The sequence below is a fragment of the Anas acuta genome, chromosome 1 (assembly GCF_963932015.1).
Source record: "Anas acuta chromosome 1, bAnaAcu1.1, whole genome shotgun sequence".
Classification (NCBI taxonomy): Eukaryota; Metazoa; Chordata; class Aves; order Anseriformes; family Anatidae; genus Anas; species Anas acuta.
This window is the reverse complement of record NC_088979.1, coordinates 40,411,905-40,438,865: the sequence shown is the minus strand read 5'-3', so window position 1 is coordinate 40,438,865 and position 26,961 is coordinate 40,411,905. Positions and strand designations below refer to the sequence as shown.

Here is a 26,961-nt window from a genome sequence, read left to right as displayed (position 1 = left end):
TTTTGACAGTAATTTTTCCTATTACAGAAGCAATGCAAACTGGCAAAAACGGACAATTTGTTATTGCACCACGTAATTTTTTTTAAGCAAATTAAACTTTCTGATTTCTTCGTCTGTGTAGCAGTAACTATATATATATATTTGGCAGAGGAGCAGGACATAAATCTCAGCATTTTTATTTTGTTATAACATAAAATTGCAACACTGCCCTCTGTCAGTGTAAGATTAGTTTACATGGAAATGTACATGATAGCAACATATGTTGATGTTATTCAATAAGATCAGAGAAGTTAAGAGAATACTCTAATGAGCTTTGAAAAACAGTTGAATTGGTAACACAATAGCAGGTGGTAAATGCAAAGTAATAGACATTGGGAAAAAATCTGAAGGAATTGTGCATCTTACAGGGTTTTATGTGCATAAACCAAGTAAAGTTCTAATCATGGAGAGTCAGTGAAGACTATTTTCCATATAATGCTTGCTGTGGTGGTTTTACTCTGCTGGGCAGCTAAACACCACAACTGCTCTCTCACTCCCCCTCCTTAGATGAGGAGGGGGAGAAGTAAAGCAAAGAACAGCTCACGGGTTGAGATAAGGATAATTTAATTAAAGGGAAATAATAATAATAATTAAAGAAAGATTATTATGAATTAAACAGTTTAACTAAAGGGAAATAAAAAGGGAAAGGGGAAAAGGGAGGGGGAAAAGGAAAAAAAAAAGGAGGAAAACAAACAAACAAAACAAATGAAGGCTATGTGGAAGTGCAGAGGAAAGAAATTACTCTCTACTTCCCACAAATGAGCTATGATTGACCACGTCCTTGAAGCAGGGCCTCAACGCACGTAGCCGGTGTTCGGGAGGAGGACCGACGTTTTCCCAATGAGAGCCCACCCCTCCCCTCTTCTTCCTGTTTCCACCTTTTATTGCTGAGTGTGACATCACATGGTATGGAATATCCCTTTGGTTGGTTTAGATCAGCTGCCTTGGTGATGTTTCTCTTCTCACTTTTTGCCCACCCCCTAGAAGGGTTAGAGAGAGGCCTGATGCTGTGCCAGCACTGCTCAGCAGTAGACACAACACTGGTGTGATAACACTGCTGTTCCAGCTACAAGTGCAGAGTACAGCACTGCCCTGTGCCGGGAAAGTTAACATTCCAGCTAGACCCAGTACAGCATCGTTATAATAAACTGTAGCAAATATTTTTTGGATGATTTAATCTTTGTTGTTCATCATCTGTGAATGTTTATGACTTTTAGGGAAAACTGAGTGATCACTAGCACCCAGCCTGTGTTTATGAAAAGAAATTTCTGCCTGACTAACCTTATCTTCTATGACAAGATGCCCTGCTTAGTAGATGAGGGGAAAGCTGTAGATATTGCTTATCTTGATTTTATTAAAATGTTTGACATCATCTACAACAACATTCTTCTGAATAAACAGCCTACTCATGTCTTGGAAAGGTATATGGTTCACTAGACGAAGAACAGGCTGGATGGCTGGACTCAAAGAGTCATGGTGAATGGAATTAAATCCAGTTGGCAACCAGTCACCAGTAGCATCCCCCACGGGTCAGTCTTAGTGCCAAGTTTGTTCAACATTTTTTTCAGTGATTTGGATGAGTGGATCAAGTGCAACCATAGTAAGTTTACAGATGATACTGAGTTAGCTGGGACTAACTCAGGCTAGGAAGGCTAGGAAGGCTTTGCAAAGAGATCTGGGTAGCCTTGATGGATGTGGCTGTGCCCAATTGCATGACATTGAACAAGGGTAAGTGCTGGGTCCTGCACTTGGGTAAGAATAACCCCATCCAGCAGTATAGGCTTGGTGAAGAGAGGCTGCAAAGTTCCTCATTAGAAAAGGACCTGGGGGAGCTGGTCAACAGCTAACTGATCATGAGCCAGCAGCATGACCAGGTGGACAAGAAGGCTAATGGCATTCTGATTGGTATCAGAAGTAGTGTGGACAGCAGAACCAGGGAAATCATTGTACCCTTCTAGGTGGCAATGGTAAGACCACACTTTGAGCAGTGTGTTCAGTTTTGGGCCCCTCACTACAAGAAGGATATTGAGCTGCTTGAGTGTGTGCAGAGATGAGCAATGAAGCTGAAGGGAATAGAAAACAGATGTTACGAGGCTGAGGGAACTGAGGTTGTTTAGTCTGGAGAAGAGGAGGCTGAAGGAAGACTTCATCACTCTCTACAACTACCTGAGAGGAGGTTGCAGTGATGAGGGTGTTGATCTCTTTTCTCAGGTAACAAGCGATTGGATGCAAGGAAATGTTGTCAAGTTGCATCAGGGGAGGTTTAGATTGGACATTGAGAAGAATTTCTTCACAGAGAGAGTTGCCATGCATTGGAACAGGTTGCCCAAGGAAGTGGTGGAGTCCCCACCCCAGAGGTATTCAAGTGACTTGTAGATGTGGCACTAAGGGACAAAGTTTAGTGTTGTTACTCAGTAGGTCAGGTTAATGGTTGGGCTTGATGATCTTGAAGGTCTTATCCAACATAGATAATTCAATGATTAGGGTAAGAAGAAAAAAATCAACAACTGCAGAATATCTTCTCCTGTTTTTCTGTAAAATCACAAATATATCTTACATGATTGCTGCTGCTTGCTTTCTGAGATGAGATATTGAGCTACATACATCATAAATAAAATTAAATATATGTTTTAATATTCTGGTAAAATTATAGATGAAACATTGAACTAAAATATTTTTTCAAGACTGCTTGGACCATATGAAATTGGAGAATGAGATCACTGAAGATTCTACAGAAAAAGACTTGATTCACACTTTATAAATAGTAATGTTTCAGTAAGGGCTAGTAGTTTTTTTAAGTACTTGTCTATTTTAAAAAGAAACTACAGGAATAAGTTACTGCGAACATCAGGATGACAGTTATTCAAGCTCATTAATAAATATACTTTTAAACTGCATTATATAAATAATATATATATAGATGTACAAATTAACCTTTGAATTAATGTCTGTTCTGAAGTAGAAAAAAACAGTTCTACTTAAAAAAAGGAAGCTTTACTTTTTTTTTTTAACTTAACTTTTTTTTTTAAACATATTCTTTTTTCCACAATATGTTAATATGTTTTCCATTCTCTGAAACTTTAATAATCTACAGTTTTCTCACTTTATAAGGAGTTCAAATTATGTGAAATGGAGCAAAATAAAAATATATAAATAAATAAATAAATAAAATAGATAAATAAATAAAAAACACACTGGTTTATGAGTAGGATAGAATTTAGCCTAAGACTTCCAGAATAATACTTATTTGGGACTGGGGATTCATAGAATGCTGAATATCCTTGGAGGGGTTCCTAAGCTCACTGTATTGTAACAAATGCTGCTTAGCTCTGTCATATTTACCAGAGCCTTCTAAGCTTAACTGAAGATACCGTGAGAATTCATTAGTTCCTTTGAACTGTTGATTTTAAACAGCTCTAGTTAAAAATTTGTCTCTTCATTATTTATTTTTTCCTACTTCAGCTTTCATACTTCGCTTTTTTTCTCCTTTCTTCACTAGATAAAATAACCCTTATATATCCAACATTATTGTCCTGTGAAGTTTCCCATTGTCTGTAGTTGTCATTTATTTTCTTAAAGAAAGTTTTCATAAGGAAAAATGATGAAGCAGTTTACAATGTCAAACAAGTTACAGAAATCTAAGACTTTCACATCATTGACTGTTTATTCTATGAAGCAAATGGTCTTCTCAAAGAATGAAATTGTTTGTTTGACAAGACCTTCATAAAGCCCTGTTGATTGGCATTCATTTTATTCTTATTTGTTAATTCTTAATTAATAAAAATTGAAATTGGTGTTTCCATTTTTACTTTGAATATGCAAGTTTATGCATAGCTGCTATCGAAAACATTTTTTGATTATTATTATTGCTAGAAAAAGAATACTTTTACCTTCTCTCACTCTCTCCTTCATTTTAGGAGTTACAGTTCTTGAAGGGCCTATTTATGCAGTAGGAGGCCATGATGGTTGGAGCTATTTGAATACAGTTGAGAGGTGGGACCCTCAAAGTCAGCAGTGGACATTTGTGGCAAGTATGTCAATTGCCAGAAGCACTGTTGGAGTAGCAGCGTTAAATGGCAAGTGAGTAGGGTATTCTTATAAAGTTGAAACATTTTTTAGAAGGATAAATAACTGACACACAGTAGTAAAAAACTTTTAGCATATTGTAATAGAGGGTGTCTTTTAAAATAAATGTAGACACAGTTGTCCACACTTTCATATCTTGTGGATCTTACATTCATTTTAAATGTGAATTATATATAATTTTCTATATTCCTTTTGCTTTTCTATATTCCCTTTGTTTAATATTTATATCAAATACATAAGAAAATAGACATGAAATTTCAGTGTGTATGGTCAGTATAAACTAATTCAGAAAAAATTGTCAGTTGACTCATCTGACTTGTATACGTTGTATATGTCAGTTCTAGTTAACCAACTGAGTTTAATCACCATCTAAAATAGTGACAGGATACATTGTTTATGCACTTTACACCTTGCTTCAACCAAACATTGGCCCATGAGAACTGCTTTGTCTAAATGCAACTACGTTCACACAGGAAGTAAGCAGAAATTTGATTTTTGTCAAACCACTCAGACTGCATTAAACCAGAAATTCTAAATGTGTTCAGAATCTAAGTTTCTCTTTTATAACTTTCACTTTTTTTTTTTTTTTTTTTTTAATGTGGTACTTGGGAAAACTCATTTTACAGTTACACTATTGTGTATTACTAGTTGCTTATCACTTTCAAAAAAATTGCTTTTAGCTATGTGGCTAAAAAGACATGATGTCAACTGTAAAATTTTGAAGTGGTATAGGAATTCTTCATACCTGACCCAAAGGTTTTGTAGACATCTACAATGGAGCCAATCACCCTCATCAGCTTGCCTTATGGTTAAATGAAGAAATACATACTTTTAAGATATCACTTTTCTTACATATATCAGACATTTATGCTAGGTCAGCATGATCAGTGCTCTGTAAGTGCCCATTTTACTCCACCAACTAGAAGGGAAACCTGGGGACTTTCTCAGATTCTGACTTACATATTGTTGATACCTTAAGTGAGGAAAATAAATCCTATCATAGGCAATTGAACATAAATGAAGGGTAGTGAGTAAAGGATCACTTAACTGATCAGCTTCCATGAAATACTTAGTCTGTAAATCACTTACAGAAACCATCTGGTAAATATTTTGTAAAGAGACAATGAATCAGAAAGAATCATGATTAATTTTGTGCATTTGCCTCAACTTCAACAATTTATTTTAAAAGTAGACAAAAAATTGTAATATTGACAAAAGAGTTGCAGAAAAATATTACTCTTTGCTGAGTTTAATTTTTTTTTTTTTTTTGTTAAGGAAAAAAATATATATTTTTTGTTTGCATTTTTATTTTTATACTGGCCAGAATTATACTTTTGCTTAGTGGGTTTCACAAGAAAGTATGTGTCTGTATGTGCATTTTAACAGTGCTTGAGAATACTGGAAGAAACAGTAATGCAGATTTCTCAAATATTATTTTCTTCAGACTTTATTGATACTGAATGGCAAGGAACAACAACAACAAAACAAAACAGCTGCAGATGTGTGATAGAATGAGAAAATAAATATTGAAGACACGAAAAAAATAGTTAATAAAAGTTAGAATTAATATATATATATATAATGACATATTAAAGCTATTGGGTTTCATGGTATTGCACATTGCATTGCTATTGCATAATTCAACAACCTACTATGTTTTTCCTGTCCCATCTCTTCCGGTTGAAAATTGTTCAGTTTACATACAATTGGATAAAATCTCAATAGTCCTTGTGCATATCCCACCTACTGTACAGGTCTGAGATTCTGAGATAGGTAGGCTGAACAGCTTTCTGGGATTGTCAGACTCTTTGCATTGATTGTAAGAGACAGTGAATATAAAAGTCAAACAAGGAGCTTATTAATTTAATAGCCCACAAACAACTATGTTAACAGACTTTACTTAATTATTTAGTTAATGGTGTCACATGCTCAGATGACCTACTACACATCCACAAAATTAGGATTTAGTTTCATGTTGTGAAATCACCTGTAAGCCACTGAAACTTAATTGTAATTGGTTTCTTTTACTAAGCTGCGAGGGCATTGAAATGTTCCAGAGTAGATCAAACGGACAAAGCCACTTTAATAACTCTTACTCTAAAGGAATACAGCTTCAATAATGTATGATCCATGCAACAAACTAGCAGAGACAAGATCTCTGATAAATGAGAAGGGACAACTGGTAACAATGGATATGGAGAAGGCTGAGGTACTCAACAACTTCTTTGCCTCAGTCTTCACTGGCAGTCAGGCTTCCTATGTCTCTTATTTCCCTGAAACTGTATATGAGGGTAGCAAAGTCTCTCCCACTCTAAGCAAAGAGCTGTCAGAACTCCTGACACAGCTTAACAACTACAAGTCTATGGGACCTGATGACACATATCCCAGGGTCCTAAGAGAACTGGCTGATGTAATCATTAAGTCACTCTCCATCCTATTTGAAAAGTGCTGGCAGTCAGGCCAAGTCCCTGGTGACTGGGAAAAGGGAAACATCACTTCCATTTTTGAAAAGGGTAGAAAGGAGGACCTTGGGAACTTCAGACCAGTGAGCCTCACCTCTGTGCCTGGGAAGATCATAGAACACATCCTTATGGAAGCAGTGTTAAGACACATTCAAGACAAGCATGTGATCTAAGACAGTTAGCGTGGCTTCATCAACGGCAACTTGTGTCTGTCCAATCTGGTGGCCTTCTATGATAGAGTGACTGCATCAGTTGACAAAGGAAGATTGTCCGATGTCATTTACCCAGACTTCTGTAAGGCTGTCATATACCTACCATGACATCGCGTAGTCATCATTATGTGCTTGCAGCCCAGAAGGTTATCTGTATCCTGGGCTGCATCAAAAGAGCCATGGCCAGCAGGTCGAGGAAGTCATTTTCCCCCTCTTGTGAGGTCTCACTTGGAGTATTGCATCCAGGTCAGGTACCCAGGGAACAAGAAGTCTGTTGATCTGATAGAATGGGTCTAGAGGAGGCCCCATAAATTGACCAGAGGGCTGGAAAACTTCTTCTATGAAGAAAGGCTGAGAAAGCTTGGAAATTTTCAGCATGGAGAAGAGAAGGCAGCTCTAGGGAGACCTCATTGTGACCTTGAACTGGACCTGTAAAAGAGATGTAGAGTGACTTCTTATATGGGCAGATAATGACAGGACAAGGGGAAATAGTTTTAAATTGGAAGAAGGGGGATTTAGCTTAGGTGTTAGGAAGAAATTCTGCACTCAGAGGGTGGTGAGGCACTGGAAAAGGTTGCCTCAAGAAGCTGTGGATGCCCAGCACCTGTTCAAGACCAGGTTAGATGAGGCCCTGAGCCAACTGATCTAGTGGGTGGCACCCCTGTCAGGGGTTTTGGAACTGCGTGATCTTTAAGTTCCCTTCCAACCCAAGAGATTCTATGACTCTGATTCTTAGTTAATAAATGCTCACTTGAATGTGTGTGTTACATGTAGAATATTTTCAAATGAAAAAAAGAATATTACCTGTGTCTCTGTTCTTTTTAACTGCACCTTTCACAGCAAAAAGACCATCCCTTTACTTTTATTCAGACTGACTTTAAATGGTAGAACATCAGAGCAGTACACTGAGTTACGTGTCAAATTAATAAATTTGCACACACAGGGAAGCAGGTCATTCACATGGGGCCACTGAGGAACTAAGGAGAAGGGAGTTCTGACCTTTATTGATCATCACATCTGCAATGATATGTTTCAGTGACCTTTATATTTCTACCTGCTGCTGTTATTTATATCAAGTATCACAAACTATTATTGATCTATGATAGGTGACAAAAAAGTTATCATTAAATTTTAACTTTTAAAATAGTACTATTTTAAGTGCCTTTTCAAAGCAGCTTTTACTTTTCTTTTACTTGAGATTGTTTTTTTCTTCTCCTGAGGAACAGTGAAAGAGCACTGAGAAATGCTGCAGGACATTATTTCCCATTTATACATATCTGCCTTGTTCTTTTAACAGAGGAACAGCAATGCATTATTATTATTATCATTATTAATTATTTTTATTGCTATTATTTCTATTTATTTTTTGTTTGTTTATTTCTGTTTTTGTAATTCTTTACAGATTCCATCTAAGTTTAGGCATTGTACAACAAGGAAAGGAGAAAGGGGATGCTAGGAACTGGAAGTTACTTATGCAAAGCTATGGTATGTTAGCCTTAGTTAACAGTCACATAGCCACCCATCTCCTTGGCAAGCCAGATGGGCAAAAATAGGTTGAGAAAGCTTTCAGGTAAAGATAAGGACAGGGAGATCACTTACCAATCGTCATCATAGGCAAACCATACTTACCTCAGAGAAAATGTATTTTATTTATTGCCAATAAAAATATATTTGGGTAGTGAGGAACAAAGACAATTTTGGAGCAACATCTCTCCTCCCTGCTTTCCCATGTTTAACTTCATTCCTGATTCCTCTAACCCCACCCCCAGGCAACATAGTGAATGGGGGGATACATATTGTCAGTCCATAACATTTCTTCTCAGCAACTTTTCCCTTTTCACACATTTCCTGTGTTCCATCATGGGCTCTCTCAGTCCTTCTGATAATATTCAGCTGCTCCAGTGCAGGCTTTCTCCACAGGTCACAGTTGCTTCAGGAAATGTCCATCTACTTCACTGTGGGGTCCTCCAGAGTGTGGATATTGTCTCCAGTGCCATGGAGCACCTCCTTGTTCTTTTACTTCTGTGTTGCCTCTGCTGTTTTTCTTTTTGTCTCCTTGCTCTGCCCATGTAACATTATTTTTTTTCTTCCCTTCTTAAATACATTTTCACCAAGGCACCACCATCTTACCTGTATTCATGCTCTGCTAAGGCTGTTGGAGCCCTCTGGAATCAGTTCTGTCTGGCATGGGTCATTTTTCACCAAGACTACCCATGATGCATCCCCACCCCTGCTGCTAACACCTTGATACCTGTACTCAGTACTATTGGAATAACTATTTTTGGCTATCTCTGTGTTGAGTTAGAAGGCCAGACTTCCTATCCAATGTTCTCTAAATGGAGTTTGGAAGCCAGCAAGGAAACCATTTAAACTAGGCAAAGGTAAAAGTTGAAGGATGGGGATGGGATTCAGGAACCCAATTAGCAGGTCTGACCTGGGCAAATGATCAGCAGTAGCCAGGGCTGACTTTCTGATAGTGTATTTGAAAAAGACTAGGTGGAATATTTAAAAAAATACTGGAGCATTTGGGAGGTTTGTGCTAAACCTCCACCTGTAGTTCTTATTTCATAATTTTGGTACCAAAAGAAGTAAACAAATGGTCAAACATTATTGAGTTACTGACTAATAATTAATAAGCTGTAGAAAGAATTCAAAAGAATGACTTTTTAAAGTAGGAACAAATTAATGTCTTTAACATTAGAGTTGTTTAAAAAGTGTCATCTTTATTAATTCTTTTTCTTTCTTTTTTCCTGTTTAGCTTTGTCATTGATGTTTAAATGTATTCCCTTTTAATGTTTGTTTGAGAGGAAGTACGACATAAAAATATGAATTTGTGTTTGTGTCCTTTATGAGACAATTTATAATCAATCGCCAAATGTCAGATTTTGTGTACAAAATCTTGATTGTACAGATAAAATGTTAAATGACTTCCACAAAATAGAAATTCTGTTTAACCATTCATAGAAATAGAGTATACTAAATATTTTTTAAAGACTGCATATATGTATACAGTTACTGTTTTGTCCCTTCACACACACGCAAATTCACTTTTTGGATTTTCAGATAAATCACTATTTTTGTTTGTTTGTTTGTTTGTTTGTTTGTTTTTTGAGAGTGATGACATCTAGATTAATTTAAAAAAATGTTATAATTTATATTCATTCAGTTATGTTCATTCAGTGCCACCTGTTTTACAATAATTTGATTAATTTATTAATGTATGGATTATTTTATTTATTACAAGCTGGATTATTTTCTTAGCAGTGTTTTTCCTTTTTAATTTTGAATGGGAAACACAGAGATCTGGCCAATACAGGTATCAGCCTACGTACAGGGGAATATTTTGTTTTCAGGTTCTTTAATGAAAGAAAGCTGGAATGAATATTTTGTTATTTAGATCAATATTGAGCCTATTCTAAGTAGCAGCTGCTTTTGTTTAATATGTCCCTTATGACTATTGTGCATTATTGCAAAGTGAATATCAGAAAGGTTAGCTTGCTGAACCTTCATTTTCAAGAAAATAGCAAAATCCAAACCAAATTAGCATGTGCACATGAAAGGTTCTCAAAAATTGTCTTGTACTTAGTCACTCACATGGATATATTTGTTGTGTAATGACCTCAGAGAGTCATGGGTTAATAATTCCACAAAGACCTCAGTAGCAGTTCAATGTCTGGCACAAGAGAATTAGCAATGTATTACATCCATATAACCACCTACAAAACTTGACTGAGTGGCTGATTACAGCCTCCTCCAAGAGTTCTACTCCTTTGCCTTTCATGCATCATATAATAAACTGTCTGTGGCATTTTCTCTTAGCAGAATCATTAAGGCTTATTAGTAATTCAGTGCCCTGCTCTGATCTTTTGTACTTTGGTGCACAAATTCATATTTCCTATGTGGGAATCCCATACAGCTCAGTGAATGTGCAGTTCAATTCATTTCATTATATTCATCCTACTTTTTCAATAAATATTTAACTTGGTGTTTTACCTCCAGCCTGTAAAGTAGGAAATGTCTGCACAGGCCTGCTTCTTTTCATGAGGCTAGGCTAGCCCTAACAAGGGGTAGAGGGGATACAAGTTAAGTAAACATATGTGACTCAGGACAATGAAAATTGTGAAAGTTTACAGTATTTTTTTTCTAGACTCCAAGACAGAGTCATTTGCAACTGAGATACTTTTTAAAACCTAACAGATTGTTAGAAAACATGGCAGATGCTAAAGCCATTGCAAGGTGGGAATTTACCGAGGCTGTTTTCTCTTGATATACTATGATCAGGAACCCTGCTGCTTAGGCCACATTAGTATTTTGCAGATCACCCAACATCCAGATCACTAGTGAAGATGTTAAATAGGACTGGACCCATTACTAATGTCTGGGATACTCTTCTTATTACTGGCGTCCAACTAAACTTTGCACTACTGACCACTAGCCTCAGAGTCCAGCCGTCCAGCCAGTTTTTGATCCATCTCACTGTCTGCTCATCTAGCCCATACTTCAACAACGTCTTTATGAGGATCTTACGCAGGACACCGTCAAAAGCCTTACTGAGGTCCAGGAAGAAAATACCTACGGCTCCCTGCTCATCCATCAGGCTCATGATTTCATTATAGAAGCTTATAAGGTTGGTCAGGCATGAGTTCCCCTTGGTGAATCCATGCTGACTACTCCTGATGATTTTTTTCATGTGCCTGGAAATGGTTTCTAGGTTTAGCTGTTCCATCACCTTCCCAGGGATTGAGGTGAGGCTGATCATTGTGTAGTTCCCCAAATCTTCCTTCTCACCGTTCTTGAGGATAGGATTGGCATTTGCTTTCCTCCAGTCTTCAGACACTTTTTCCAGTCGCCATGATCGAGCAAAGATTATTGAGAGTGGCCTTTCAATCACATCTGCCAGCTCCACTAGTGGCTGCATCCCGTCAGAGCTACCAGCCAGAAGCTGGCCAGCACTGTGGGGGGACAATAAAAAGGGCTTTTTAAAATACGTAGTCTGCATGAAGAGGACCAGAGACCTGTTACTTGATGAGGAAGGTCACTTCACAAATAGAGACAAAGCAGAGACATTTAATGCCTTCTTCACCTCTGTCTTTAACACTGATGGTGGGCACTGTGACACCCAGAGCATTGAGCTGGAGGACCTGGACTGCAGGAACAATAAACTCCCAGCAAAGCCTAAACTTGTACAGGATTTGTTGCTCCAACTGGCTGCGTAGAAATCTATGGGGCCTGATGGGATTCATCCCAGGGTATACTGAAAGAGCTGCCTTATATTATTGTGAGATATCTTTCAATTATTTTTCAATGGTCTCAGGAATCTGGAGAGGTCCCAGTCCTCTGGAAGCTGGCAAATGTTCCAGTTTTCAAGAAGGCCAAGGAAGAAGATCCTTGTAATAACAGGCCTTTCAGTTTCACTTCAGTGCCTGTTAAAATTATGGAAAAGATTATTCTGGGAGTTACTGAAAAACACTTGAAAGGTAATGCAGTCATTGGTCACAGCAAACACAGGTTCACAAGGGGGAAGTCCTGTTTAACAAACTTAATTCCCTTTTATGACAAGGTTACCCATCTATTTGACCAAGGGAAGCCAGCTGATATAATCATTCTGTATTTCAGGAAAAGTTTTGACACCGTTTCTCACAGTATCCTTATGAACAAAATATCCAGCATTCAGCCAGACAAATGCTTAATACAGTGAGTGAATAGTTGGCTGATGGGTCAGGCTTAAAAGGTAAATGGGGTTAGATCAGGCTGGTGGCTAGTCTCTACTGGGGTTCCCCAGGCTTTGATTTTATGGTCCGTTCTCTTAATGTTTTCATAAATGACCTGGAAGCAGAACTTAAATCTATACTGAGTAAGTTTGTGTATGACACTAAATTAGGAGAAGCTGTTGGCTCCCTGGAGTGCAGAGAGAACTTGCAGGGAGATTTTGACAGGCTAGAGGGCTGGGCAATCACTGGCCACATGAAATTCTCCCCGGGGAATTGGTCATGGCTCCAAATCTAATGATGTTCAAGCGTTTGGACAACACTCTCAGAAACATGATTTGATTTTGACGTGATCCTGTGTGGATCCAAAAGTTGGACTCAGTTCTTACAGGTCTTCTTCAACACAGGATGTTCTATGATTCTGTGATTCTGTCTGGCTTCTCTTCAACATTGAGGGCAGTGAACCTATTTTGTAGTTGCAAGCCTTCATGTGAATCTTCTTGTCATTGCTAGAGGTCACCACTTTCCACCCTTCCCCTTCTCCAGATGCCATACTTATCTCAATGGTGGGAATGGACACTTTTCACCAGCAGTCAGGATCAGAGGCTCTGCAAGTCTGTAGCAGATAAGAGCCTGTCTATGCCCCATTCATATTATTTGATACAGCACAACATGTTTACCTGTTCTCATAAACTTTTTACTTGACAGCACAGCTCTTGTAAGATGGCACACCTCCTTCAGAGTGGTGGTCCATCTCTCCTGACCTCAGAGAGGGGCCCCAGGCATTCTCTACAGCCAGGGACCTGGAGGGCTGCATCTTCCATCTGAAGTTCTGCCTGTGTCAAAGCCTCCAACCTAGCAGGGATAGCTGTTCCAACACCTTCTGGTCTGTGGCATGTCACCACCATATTCAAGAATGTACCAAAGACATCCTTAATTCTAATACCTGATAGGAGAAGTCAGTCTGCTCGCACTGCCTAGCTGAAATTTTCTTTGTCGGCTGAATATGAGCCAGCAGTGTGCTCAGGTGGCCAAGAAGGCCAACGGCATCCTGGCTTGTATCAGAAACACTGTGACCAGCAGGGCTAGGGAGGTGATCGTCCCCCTGTACTCGGCTCTGGTGAGGCCGCACCTCGAGTACTGTGTTCAGTTTTGGGCCCCTCGCTACAAGAAGGACATCGAGGTGCTTGAGCGGGTCCAAAGAAGGGCGACGAAGCTGGTGAGGGGCCTGGAGGACAAGTCCTACGAGGAGCGGCTGAAGGAGCTGGGCTTGTTCAGCCTGGAGAAGAGGAGGCTCAGGGGCGACCTTATTGCTCTCTACAGATACCTTAAAGGAGGCTGTAGAGAGGTGGGGGTTGGCCTGTTCTCCCACGTGCCTGGTGACAGGACGAGGGGGAACGGGCTTAAGTTGTGCCAGGGGAGTTTTAGGTTAGATGTTAGGAAGAGCTTCTTTACTGAAAGGGTTGTGAGGCATTGGAACAGGCTGCCCAGGGAGGTGGTGGAGTCACCATCCCTGGAAGTCTTCAAAAGACGTTTAGATGTAGAGCTTAGGGATATGGTTTAGTGGGGACTGTTAGTGTTAGGTTAGAGGTTGGACTCGATGATCTTGAGGTCTCTTCCAACCTAGAAATTCTGTGATTCTGTAATGTAACGTATGTACCGATCTAGACAGAGGGCGGCAGTGTGAAATATAAAGATTCGCAGCCAATTTTTAAGTTGTGCAGCTTTCACACTTGCAAGTGCAGACTTTTGAGAAGCATTCATCCTTCAGTGTCTTATCATGGTAAAAACAGCAAAATATATTAGTTTCCCACATTGTGTATTATTCTGAAAGTTGTTTTTAATTATCTTCAATGGGAGATGAAGTATGTCTCAAAGATTACTTAATGCCTTTTTGTTGAAACCCAAAGAAGGCCTTGTTCAGTGCAGCCAGAAAAGTCTAAAGATACTCCCCTGACTAAATGTAGAAATTTACTGGAATTTTACTGAACCATGAAAATTATCAGTGCATTGCATTTATATGACTGTCATATATGGATGTTACATTCATGTATGTATATGTATGCACACACTTTCTTATTTCCACATTTATATACATCAGGAAGGACATAAACATATCTTACTGAAATTGAAGAAAGCTAAACATCTAATTTGATACTCACCTAAGTATCTTTATGGACCACAGCCCTTAAAGCTGCTATCAAATATCTACTATATTTAGTAGAACAAAATCCCATGCCATCTTCACTGTTAACTATTTTTTTTCTAATTTGAAAGTTGATCAACTTCTTAATAACTGGTATTGGGATAAAATTAAATTCTTTTGAATTGGTAGGTCAGGTTCAGATGAGTCTTTCATTATGGATTGAATTTAGTGAATGGAAAAGGATTTGTTCATTGTGAATCACAGAATCACAGAATTTCTAGGTTGGAAGAGATCTCAAGAACATCAAGTCCAACCTCTGACCTAACACTAACAAGTCCTCCACTAAACCATATCCCTAAGCTCTATATCTAAACATCTTTTAAAGACCTCCAGGGATGGTGACTCCACCACTTCCCTGGGCAGCCTATTCCAATGCCTCACAACCCTCTCAATAAAGAAGTTCTTCCTAACATCCAACCTAAAACTCCCCTGGCGCAACTTAAGCCCATTCCCCCTTGTCCTGTCACCAGGCACGTGGGAGAACACACCAACCCCCACCTCGCTACAGCCTCCTTTAAGGTATCTGTAGGGAGTGATAAGGTCACCCCTGAGCCTCCTCTTCTCCAGGCTGAACAATCCCAGCTTCCTCAGCCGCTCCTTGTAAGACTTGTTCTCCAGACCCCCTCGTAGCCCTTCTCTGGACTTGAAGTCTGGACTGTGAAGGTCACAGACTAAATGATTTAAGACTTTTTTTCAGGTCATACGTATAATTGCAATGCACTGATAATTTTCATACTTCAGTAAAGACTGAGGAACTGGCACAATTGTATTAAATAAATTAAATATTAATATGCTGTAATTGTGATTGTTAGAGCTGAAGTAACACTTCAAAACTTCATACCAAGCTAACAAGATAAGAAAATGTCTGCAAATGTTATTTCCTGTCAGTGTTTTTTTGTTGTTTTTTTTTTTTTTGTTTGTCAGTTTGTTTTTCATGTTTGTTTGTGTGTGTGTTTTTTAGGCTTTTTGTTTGTTTGTAAGTTTCTTTGCTCTTATAAGTTATTGATGATTCAGTTATTCTTCTACAAATCCATTTGAACTAAGAAGAGTACTGTACTTGGTATACATAATTGCAGTCATGTAAAGAGAAAATGTTTCATACTGCATGTTTTCTGACTAGAATATTCTCACTGACTACAAACATTTACTTTTAAATAAATATTTATAAAATACTTGAATATTTTAGCTGATACTGAAATACAGCAGTGCTTTTCCTTATCAAAAAATCATGCTTCTCACATCTGTTCCCATAACCAATCTTACATTATCCACCCTCTAAGAATTAAAACAAAATATGACTTAGGATGATATTAATTTTAAAGACATTAAGTATTTTACAAATACAAGTAGTTTTACAAAACCCTTTTGCAATGAGGAGGAAGACAAATACGTTTCAGACTAACACAACTTTTCAGGCTTAGAATATTTTTGTAGAAACGTTTAAAATCTTATGTCTCTTCCTACTATATTTTACTCTGAACGTACTTTGACCTATAAGTGAATATCTATTTTAATTTAAACCCTGTAGATATTATTTCAGTTTCCTTTATGACAGATTTGAAACTGCTGATATTTCATGTTTGCTATTTATTAACACCTGCATTTGATCAAACTCTTTTCTCTATATTATTGATTATAATTATTAAATAATATTACTATTATTCTGCCTCCCTCTATAGGGAAAAAGGAACACTTGTTGAAAATATTCTTCCTTAGCTGCAGAAGCTAAAAAAAGAAATGCAGATATTTTGTAATATTTTAGTCAGGAAATTGTGCAATAAATCAATGAAGACACAGAAAAATGGAACGGTATTTTGGCCTAAAAAGATTGAACTGAAAGAGCAGATGAATATTGTAATAATTAACTCCATCTAGCACATTCTGTGAAAGAAAAAACATTTTCTTATTTAATGACAGTTTTGCTGTATTTATTTATTTTTAATAAATAAGACAGCAAATAAAGGGCCTTAACCTCATACTATACTAAATTATTAATTGCATTCAGTCACTGGTCTTGCAAAGAAAATATAGCCCATATTATAACTTTGATTAAAATAAAATTTATTTGAAACATGTTATTCCTTTTAGCAAAGTATACTGTGTAGTGTAGGAAGCAAAGCTTTGCTGGTATGATAATATCCATGCAAAGGTATTTTTCTCATAGTCTTTTCTAATACCAGTAGTTCATATTTCTGTGATTTCTGGCCCTTATTATATGACTTATCTTCATTTTATTTTACTTATTTTTTTATCAAACTGTATGTATTCTAAACTTATCCCACTACTGCAAACCCAAACACATAAAATACTGTTACCAAATATATAAAATACCTTTCCAAATTTACAGACAGAAATAAGTCTTCATTACTGCTTTCCATTCAGAAAATTGTTATTTTCAACTTTTGACAATGTACTATTGTTCAATGGCATAACCAAGGCTGTGAAAGAAGACCTAACCAAAAGGTCTAATCAAAGCCAAGAGAGCTTTCCTCTACACAGTTTTCTTCCTAGGTCAGGTGTGGATTGATTGAGAAATACAGTAGTCCAGCACTGATAAAAATTACTACCTTCCCCTTGCTTCCACCAGGCAGATACCCTTTGTGACAAGTAATTTTTGGTTGCTCTTTCGGGCATACTGAAAGGGCAGAAGAGGTCAAAAGGGGGCTTAAGCAAAAGACTGGATATGGTCTTTGATATTCTCAGTAAAAGAATTTTGAAAGGCAAAACCTTGAAAGGCAAAAAGAAATGCAGCAAAAGCATGATTCAACTGTTTTCACAATCCATAGTATCTTACATCAAAGACACTTGGTTCTTTTGAGGCTGGCTTGTCAAACAGAATTTAAAAATGGTTTTACTGATTAGTTACCAAAGTTTTGTAATGATAGGACTGAGATAAATGGTTTTGATCCAACTAGTCGTGATTTATCCTATCCTCTGTTTCAAAACCTTAATTGCATTTTCAAAACCTTAATTGCATTTTCTAGCCATTTTTATACATACACATATATATGTGTGTTTGTGGTTAAGAATCTGTGTCCATCTTAGTACAAAAGAAGTGATCAAATCCTGGAAAAACAAATTACTAATATATAAATTATTATTATTTCAAGCTCAGAGAAGACTGAATTTGTTGTAAATTCATATCTACTCCCACTCTAAATAAGCTGAAATTTAGAGCATTGGAGAACAGAGATCAGTTTGTAAGGCAAAACTTTAATTGTGATCAGTGGACATAAAAATACTAAGTATTGAATGCTCATTTTCACTTGTTGATTTTCCCCTATAAACAGTGATAACTATAAAATAAATTCAAACAATTTTAATGAAATGCATCTCTGTGTATGGACGTATAGTTCAGTAAAAAGAATATTGCCACCTCAAAAATGAATGAAGATAAGTTTACTATGTGATTGTGACTATGCTTATATCTTAAGCTTCCTTTTTAATCATGCAGTGCTGAAAATAAAAGTCTTAAACTATTGTAGGTACGCAAAAACTGTTAGAAGTTATGGTATCTACAAGAAGTCTACAGATGCCAATAATGAAACAGAAAAAAATGAGCTCTGTGTTGGTCGCAAAGTTAGACCTTTTGTGGTAGTATCCCAGTATTAGAGTGTAGTTAAAGAGTATAGTAAAGGAACAGACAGAATAATACACAGTAATAGAGTACAAGTAAAAGAAGCAATACACAAGTAATACACAGAATTTAGGTAAAGTAAGATACTAAGATAACATTTTGAATTTCCAATGTGAAATTGTTATAAAAAAAAGAAAAAAAGAAAAAAAGAATTTTCATAGAATATCACGAGTTGGAAGGGACCCATAAGAATCATCACGTCCAACTCCTGTGTTGCCAAAGGACCACTCAAAAAATCAGACCTGAGTCTGAGGGTGTTGTCCAAATGCTTCTTGAACTCCAGCAGGCTTCGTGCTGTGACCACTTCCCTGGGGAACCTGTTCCATTGTCCAATCACCCTCGCAGTGAACAACATTTTCCAGATGTCCAGCCTGAAACACCTCTGTCACAACTTCAAGACATTTCTTTATTTGTTAAATTCATACTCAATGTATTGTCTTTTGTCTCTGAATTCTGAACATATTTGCATATGAAAATGAAAGTCTACTTACAAGGATTTTCAACAAATCACCGAAATCAGATGTGGTACCAGGTAAATGAAGAAACACAGTACAATACAATACAGCTAAGAGGCTGTAGCCATTGCAATTGTAGGGATGATATCTAATCTCATTAAGAAAAGTAAAGCTTTCAGACTTTTTTAACAAAATGCATTACAATATCCCTGCAGAATTTTTTACTCTAAACTTTTACCGAGAAGGATATGGATAAAAATAAAAAATAAAATTAAAAAAAAAATAAAAAGATTCACTCTAAGTCATCTAAAAACAGGACCCTGAGCACTAAAAAAAAAAAAAACAAACTTCTAAATGTCTTTGAATAGAAGTATCCTAAAAGCTTAGTGCAGTATCCTGAATAATATCCAGAATTTTTTGCAAAGTTGTTCTACAGTCATTTTGGGTTAAAGGGAGTGATGATGGCGTAGGAATTTTAGCAGATGAATGGAAACAATTCCTGATTGAGGTGTTCAGGCTCAGACACAACCAGAGTTTTAAAACAATTATTCAGTTTTCAGCTTTTATATGTCTGAACTAGAACTTTGTGAAATAAAACTTATTATTATTTATATAAATCTTATGAGCTATTTCTTGCTTGGGTATAAATACAATCAAAACCTAAAATGATTGTCACAAATAATTTTAGTCTGCATCCACAGACACTTTAACTTCTTCTCTCTAATAGTGGAGCCATGGCTTCTCCTGGCAACTTTTGGCACAAGTGTGTCTGTCAGGCAGTACCAAAATGTGACATGACTTCAATGACATATTTAGTGATAGTATTCTCCTTTTTTTTTTCATCAGCATCCATGCCAGTGAAACAGAATGGTGAATCCACATTTAAGTAGCTCTGAATTCATGGACCGTTTAGGACAGTAAAAGCTTCCAAATGAATAATTGCTTCACACAGGCTGCTTTTGCGTCCTAAATTGCTCAGTGGCTGAACTTTAAAATAGCCTGAATGTCTATTAGTTAATCTTCAGGCAGTGTAGAAAAGGCAACAGACTGCAAAAAGATTCATATAAGAAATGAATGCAGCATGGAATTATTCAGAAAGAGCAATCAGAACTGCTTTCTCCTGCGAACCATTACAAAAGGAGGAAGGAAACAAGTTTATTGCCTGTAGGTAGTTGCTAAACACAAAAGAATTGTGTTTTGTTTGTTTGTTTGCTTGCTTGTTTTTTTCACCACATTTTTGCTATTTCAAATTTAAAATATTTTCAGAAGTTTTCCAGGACTTCCCTACAGAACTCAATCCTCATAATATATTCTGATGAAGAAAAGCAACATACACTGCCTGTGGGTGTCATAGAATCATAGAATATCCTGAGTTGGAAGGGACGCATAAGGATCATCGAGTCCAACTCCTGGCACCACACAGGTCTACCCAAAAATTCAGACCATATGACTGTCCAAACACTTTTGATTGTATTAAACTCTGACAGGTTTGGTGCCATAACTACATCCCTGGGGAGCCTGCTCCAGTGCGCGACAACCCTCTTAGTGAAGAACCTCTTCTGATATCCAGCCTGAACCTCCCCTGTCGCAGCTTGACACCATTCCCTCAGGTCCTATCACTGGTCACTAAAAAGAATAGATCGGCACCTGCCCCTCCACTCCCCCTCACAAGGAAGCTGTAGACTGAGATGAGGACTTGTTACCTTACTTGCTGAGTAGCCATGCTAACGGTAGCGTAGGCAAGACTTATCATTTTATCCAAGATCTTTGAAAACATGAAGACAAGTTAGTACTTTTTAAAAATCCATATTTAAAACATAATGAGATATTCTTTTCTTTTCTGCACTACCTATTTGATCTTTCCTATATTACAAGTGTAAAATTCATTCCAGACATGAGACTCCCATTGAGAGTAGTTCTGTGGAACAGGATGAATACTAGATCAAAGACTGAATACATTATTTTCTTCTGGCTTGTAATTTAGCATAGAAAGCTTCAGTGTGACTTTTTTTTTTTTTTTTAGGAATGTAGAACTAAAAGCTTTTGATTCCATTTGATATTAAAGAATTATGCAAGATAAAATATTAAAATGCAGACAGCAGTTGTCAGACTCCCACAACTTTGATGCATGATGAAAACACAGAGAAACAATCATAAATGGATTACAACTTTCTTGTTTGTCTAGATTACCAATTAAAAGTTAGCACTTGCACTTCCACCTCACAGATGATAAGCAGTTAAGTAGCAACCGTGTTTACATGATTTATAAATATATTGAGATAAATCTGTGTGTCACTGGCACTTTTGGCATTATCTACTGCAACGAAAGAATGAAGATACCCATTTCCAGAGAGATAATATATTCATTGCCATTGAACTGGGCAAAGTAGGAAAGTACTTTCACGAGGTAGAATGTGGATTCGGTAAAAAATATCAAAATCCTCTGTATGCTTATCATATGAAATTCATATATTTTTGAGAAACTATATTTTGTTTTTCTCCCATTTGCTAAAGTCAGATTAAAACAAAACAAAATGAAACCAAACCAAACCAAACCAAACCAAACCAAACGACCAAACAAAAATATACTCCTTGTCTTTATTACTACAGTTCTGAGATGTTGTTTTATTAACACTTCGTTGTGTGGATTTTCTTAGGTTATATTCAGTTGGAGGTCGGGATGGAAGTTCATGTTTGAGTTCAATGGAATACTATGACCCTCACACAAATAAATGGAATATGTGTGCTCCAATGTGTAAGAGAAGAGGAGGTGTAGGAGTGGCTACATGTGATGGATTCCTTTATGCAGTTGGAGGTCATGATGCTCCTGCTTCTAACCACTGCTCCCGGCTGCTGGACTATGTAGAAAGGTATCCACTATATGAATTTTATGAAGATAATGCCTGGAAGCATCATTTTCTTAAATGATAGTAAAATTCAGCAGATGTGGTATTTTTTTTGGTTTGTTTTGTTGTTGCTTTTGTTTTTGTTCATTTGTTTATTTGTTTTCCCCCAGCAAATGCTAACTTCCTCTTTACTGGAAAAATTTCACAGAGGTCTGTAGAAGATAATCGCTTTGTAGATGATTTTTTAATTTTTTTTAACAGTACTATTAGATATTACATTGGACACACAATTTCACTCTTTTCATGTCTCCTTTAAGAAATCTTTGTTTCTATGGCAAAATATTACACATTGCAGAATCATAAACTAAACTTTACAGAAATAAAATTTCAGGCCTGAAATAATTTTCCAACATGGATTTTTGTAACTTTAATGTAGCAATAACATTTTATTTTATTTTATTTCAATAAAAATTGAAATGCTGAAGTGATGGATTTTTACGGTACATGACAGTGTTACTTTTAACACTAGTACTACATCCCTTAAATGTTGATACAAGCCTTACATGCTGTATTTACAGTACCCTGAAGTTCACAAGTGGATATTCCACAAATTCAAGAATATCTGTTAGGGCAGTAGGGCACTGTTGGCATGCCTATAACATTAATTTTGAAGGTACTCCTCAAATGTTTCATGGGATCACTTTTTTCTATTTCAGCTTTTGTATGCTTTAAATTAGAGTAATGAAAAATACTTTCAAATACATGCAGGTTGCAAAGTTTAAAGCGTATATATTTGAGTACTTGGTTGATCTAAACACAGAAGTCAAGATAGGCATTGGCACTGACAGACACTTTTGTAAGGAAAAATACCCAGAATTTTAATAGAGCAAATTTATATTAATTTTAGAATCATAGAACCATAGAGGATCCTGAGTTGGAAGGGACCCACAAGGATCATCAAGTCTAACTCCTAATGACTGCTAGTGACAATACTTATAAATATGAAATCTTTCCAGCTCTTTCTGATTGTTGGTACTTACAAGGAAAGTTATCTATCAATCTATCTACCTATCATCTATCTATTTATCTATTTATTTAATTAATTGATTTTTTGTGTCTCTGAGAAGAAAATCCTTCTGATGTTGAAGATAAAACCCATCCCATTACATTTGTCTTCCTCAGAGATCATGATAGCAACCAATTAAATACATGTGCTTAGCTATTTTATATTCTGATATCTGAATGACATTATACAGTGTCCTTTGCTGAGTTTTTATTGCACTGATAGCAAAAAATATGGGTAATCTACTTCATGGGCTGTTAGCTTCCAGAGTAAAAGTTAGGACTCACAGATCAGAATTTGTAAGGCTATTAGTTTGCATAGAGTACCTATTAGAGTGAATTAAGTGAAGTACCGCACTATAACATGAACAACGTCTTATGACCCTCCCAATGACTGACAGACATATAAGGTGGCATGGATGTAATTTGGTATGTCTATTTTTACATTCAAAAATCATCATCTTCCAAAAATAAAAACTCCTTAACAAACCAAAGACCAATTGTTAATGAGATCTACTATATTATTTCATATATCCCTGAAAGTTCTACTTGCTGTAAATATTTAGGGCATCAATCTTTTTAACTATGTCTCTTCTTCAGGAACAAGACCTTTCATGAGACAGTTTGCCAGGATGTGCATTATTCAATTTTTTATTTTTTTTTCTTTTCTGAAAGACTGTTAAACAGACATAATAAATGTATTTTTAATATATTTTTGAGATTACTTTGGGATTACTTAGTGAGAGAAGATATGTGTTTTCTGAATACTACTGTTAAATCTTGCTCAACAGTAATTTAGATTCCCAATTTGAACACTTAAGTTTACGCAGTTCTGAGGATTTCCTGTGGCTTTGAGTACTTAAAAGTAAAACAATAGGTATGTTTTACTGTGTTTCACATGTTGGGAAAGTAAACGTTGTGTTATTTTTTAAAGGTATAATCAATAATCTCTATTTAAGATTTATACAATTTTGGAGATATTTTGGCAGTAAAGCAATACTGAGAAAATAATGTTACTTGCTCTAAATGTAACAGCTATTGAAAAGTTAAAGTGATCTATAGCTTTTCCCCTTCCCACTTTGATTTCAAATTATATATTTTTTCCATATTCAGGAACTTTATTGTAAACCTTTGCACCATAGAACATACCTAGTTATTATACAGATGAAATGTACAGTTGTTTTTAACAGAAGAGTATATAAGAAAATTCAGACATTTTCCTGTAAATTAAAAAAATCACATTCTTTTGAAATTCTATCTTGTTAATAGAATTAAGTTTTATATTTAGCTCTTGGTTACTTGTTTATTAAAAAGGAAAACAAATTGGACAAAAATGTCAATTATATTTAGATATCTTGCTTTTACAGTTCCTCACCTTGGCCCTCATAATTTAAAAGCAGTGTATCAAATAGTACATTTAAATTTATTGCCTTTAGGGAGGTGCAGATATAATACACACTGGAAAAGAAGGTTGAGAAACTCTTTCAGCTAGAGACATACAATGATTTTGCTGAAAAAGTCACACAGTCTGAAAAAAAATCCATTCAAAATTAACAGTATTTTGTCTTGTTACATATAGACATCTGTTATGTATGAATCCTGTTACATATACACGTATTCAAACATTGTTTTAAAGTATTTTCCTCTCAAGTTTTAAAAGACATTTATCTCATATTTAAGTCAAAACTTCTTAGAGAAAGATATCAAAATGAAAGAATATGAATAAATAACACAAAGAAAAGGAATAAAAAGAAGCAAAGTGAAAAACGCCATTAATTTAATGATATTTTAGACGTAAGAGTTGACCACAACATTTTACCATCTTATTTTCTGAGAAGATCCAATAAAGCCAGAAAGATTAACAGCCAATAGCTGAGCTAAGTCTTTTCCCTAACGTGTTTTTAACTATAAAGAACAGTTTAATGAGATTAAAGTAAAGGCAATTAATTCTTGTCCTATTGGAAGGTTATGCTTATGAAGCAAATGAGGTCACAAGAAAAGCACTAAACATCACTGCTGCAATATTTATGTCAAAAAATGTTCATAAATTTCCAAATGTTCATAAATTTCCAAATCTCTAACAAGACCTCTAACAGTATTCATACAGGTTGCTTATGAAAATATGAATGACTGAAATAGTTACAGATGCTGCTAAATTCAACCTTGTAAAGTAAAATCCTTTTTTTTTTTTTTTTTTCATTTGGTAGAGCATCTATATATAAAAGTTAGGGATTAATCACTTCTGATTAAGAAAGTATAGTCTACAAGAAAATATACTGAAAGAACTGGGCACCCCCAAAACATGAACTTATACCTAATACTGCCTCTTAAGAGGCAAGAAAAAAATTTGGTACATAGTTTCATTAGTCAGTAGTTCAGTAGTCTGAACACTTGTAAATAAGATACTTAGCCATTACAGAATTCTTTTATAATTATTTTAAATTGTCATATCCAAAGTGTCAACTACTTTATGCCTAAGAAAATGACTCAAGTGTGTTAAAGACATTTTATCCTTAAACTGTTTATTTTTGCCACTGAAAAGTGATTCTACTACATAGTATAGCTGCTTATATCACATCATACTGTGATATAATTTGGTATTTTGGTAATATCAGGCATCTTAAAATGAGGTATCTAATTTAACTTAATACTCCAGGCATCCTTAGTGATTCATTTCTGTTTTACAGTAGATGTTTAAAATATATACAATGATATGGCCTCTGGAATTAACTAATTTTACATTGCTAATGAACACCTAAATTAAGGCTATTATCTAACAGACTAGGCTAACTATTTAATTTTTGAATAGCTATCATTATGTAAGAGGAATTCTACCCTCAGTTTTAAAAATTCTATGATGATTAATGTCTCGAAAACTGTACTACTTTGTTCACTTGAACTGGGAGGAAAATCTAACTATAATGCACTTTAAAATATCCCCTGAATTTCTGGGGAGGTTTTCTGGCTATGAACAGATGGCATAGTAACATTTTAGAAAATAAAATATAGTAAAATATAATTTTATCAGGAATATTTTAATGTACTACAAAAATATTCTTATTTGAAATATATACATAAATATATGCATACATTTAGATAATTTTCTTATATGCTTGTCATCTATTTTATGACACCTTAAGCCATAAAAAGCTTAATTGTGTTTGTTTGTTTGTTTGCTTGTTTTTCCAGGATGGTTAACTAAATCACAGTTTATAATCAATGTTAAATTACTTGAATTGGGAACAAAATATATCTTCATCTTTTCTTTCTGATTTTCTTTCTGCTATTTTGGATTGGATGTCATGGATTATGTATTTATAATTTATTTATTCAGAAAAGGGCTTTATTTCATGCAAAGATCAGCATGAGTGGATACTAACCATTCAACTTTTCTCTTTCATTAGATATGATCCAAAAACTGATACATGGACAATGGTGGCTCCACTGAGTATGCCTCGAGATGCTGTTGGTGTCTGTCTACTTGGTGACAAATTATATGCAGTAGGTGGATATGATGGTCAAACATACCTGAACACTATGGAAGCCTATGACCCTCAAACTAACGAATGGATGCAGGTAATTGTAAAGTCTGTATTTTCAATTCTGTAACACATTTTCATTTGTTGAGAGAAACATTGCTTTTATGAAAACAACAACAAAGAAATGGTATCTGAGATTGCCATGGCTGTAAAATTAGTCCTAGTATTTGATCATTTGGTTTAATTTGAGTTTCCTAATGCAGATAGAAAACAAAAACAAACAAACAAACAAAAACAACAACAACAACAAAAAAACAAACATAGAATTAAGAAACTAGTAGAAGACAGAATAAACAGTTGTTAGAAATATCATCTTTTATCTTCCAGACAAAAATCTTGTTCTCATCAATTTCTGTTCAAATTATCTCTGTGTAGTTCTTCATATAGAAGAAATGTTCTAAAAATTGTCAACACAGAGTTTTAACTGGTAACCAGCATATTCTGAAGATTTTTCATATGAAACAGTTTGTTTATTTTAAGTATGGAGCCAAGTTTTCATTTCATTCTTTAATTCCATTTCCTTATTTTCGATGGATATTTTGAAATAAGCTATATGGAAGCACCTAATGGTGAACTGTAAAAGAATAGAAGTATTGTTATAGTGCAAGAAGGTGGGGATTGGTGATTTGATTATAGAGGAAATGTATGTACTTAATTATCATAGAATCATACAATTGTAGAATCGTAGAATCATTAAGGTTGGAAGAGA

General features: G+C 35.7%; 1 protein-coding gene across 1 annotated transcript in view; it reads left to right on the top strand.

Annotated features, from left to right (window-relative positions):
• The window catches only part of KLHL1 (kelch like family member 1), a 249,487-nt gene that overhangs the window by 211,931 nt on the left and 10,595 nt on the right, over positions 1-26,961 (top strand). The window contains exons 8-10 of the mRNA XM_068675942.1: positions 3,957-4,119; positions 21,463-21,675; positions 26,118-26,289. Of these exons, the coding sequence (XP_068532043.1) occupies positions 3,957-4,119; positions 21,463-21,675; positions 26,118-26,289 (548 nt within the window). The remainder of the gene's footprint in view (positions 1-3,956; positions 4,120-21,462; positions 21,676-26,117; positions 26,290-26,961) is intronic.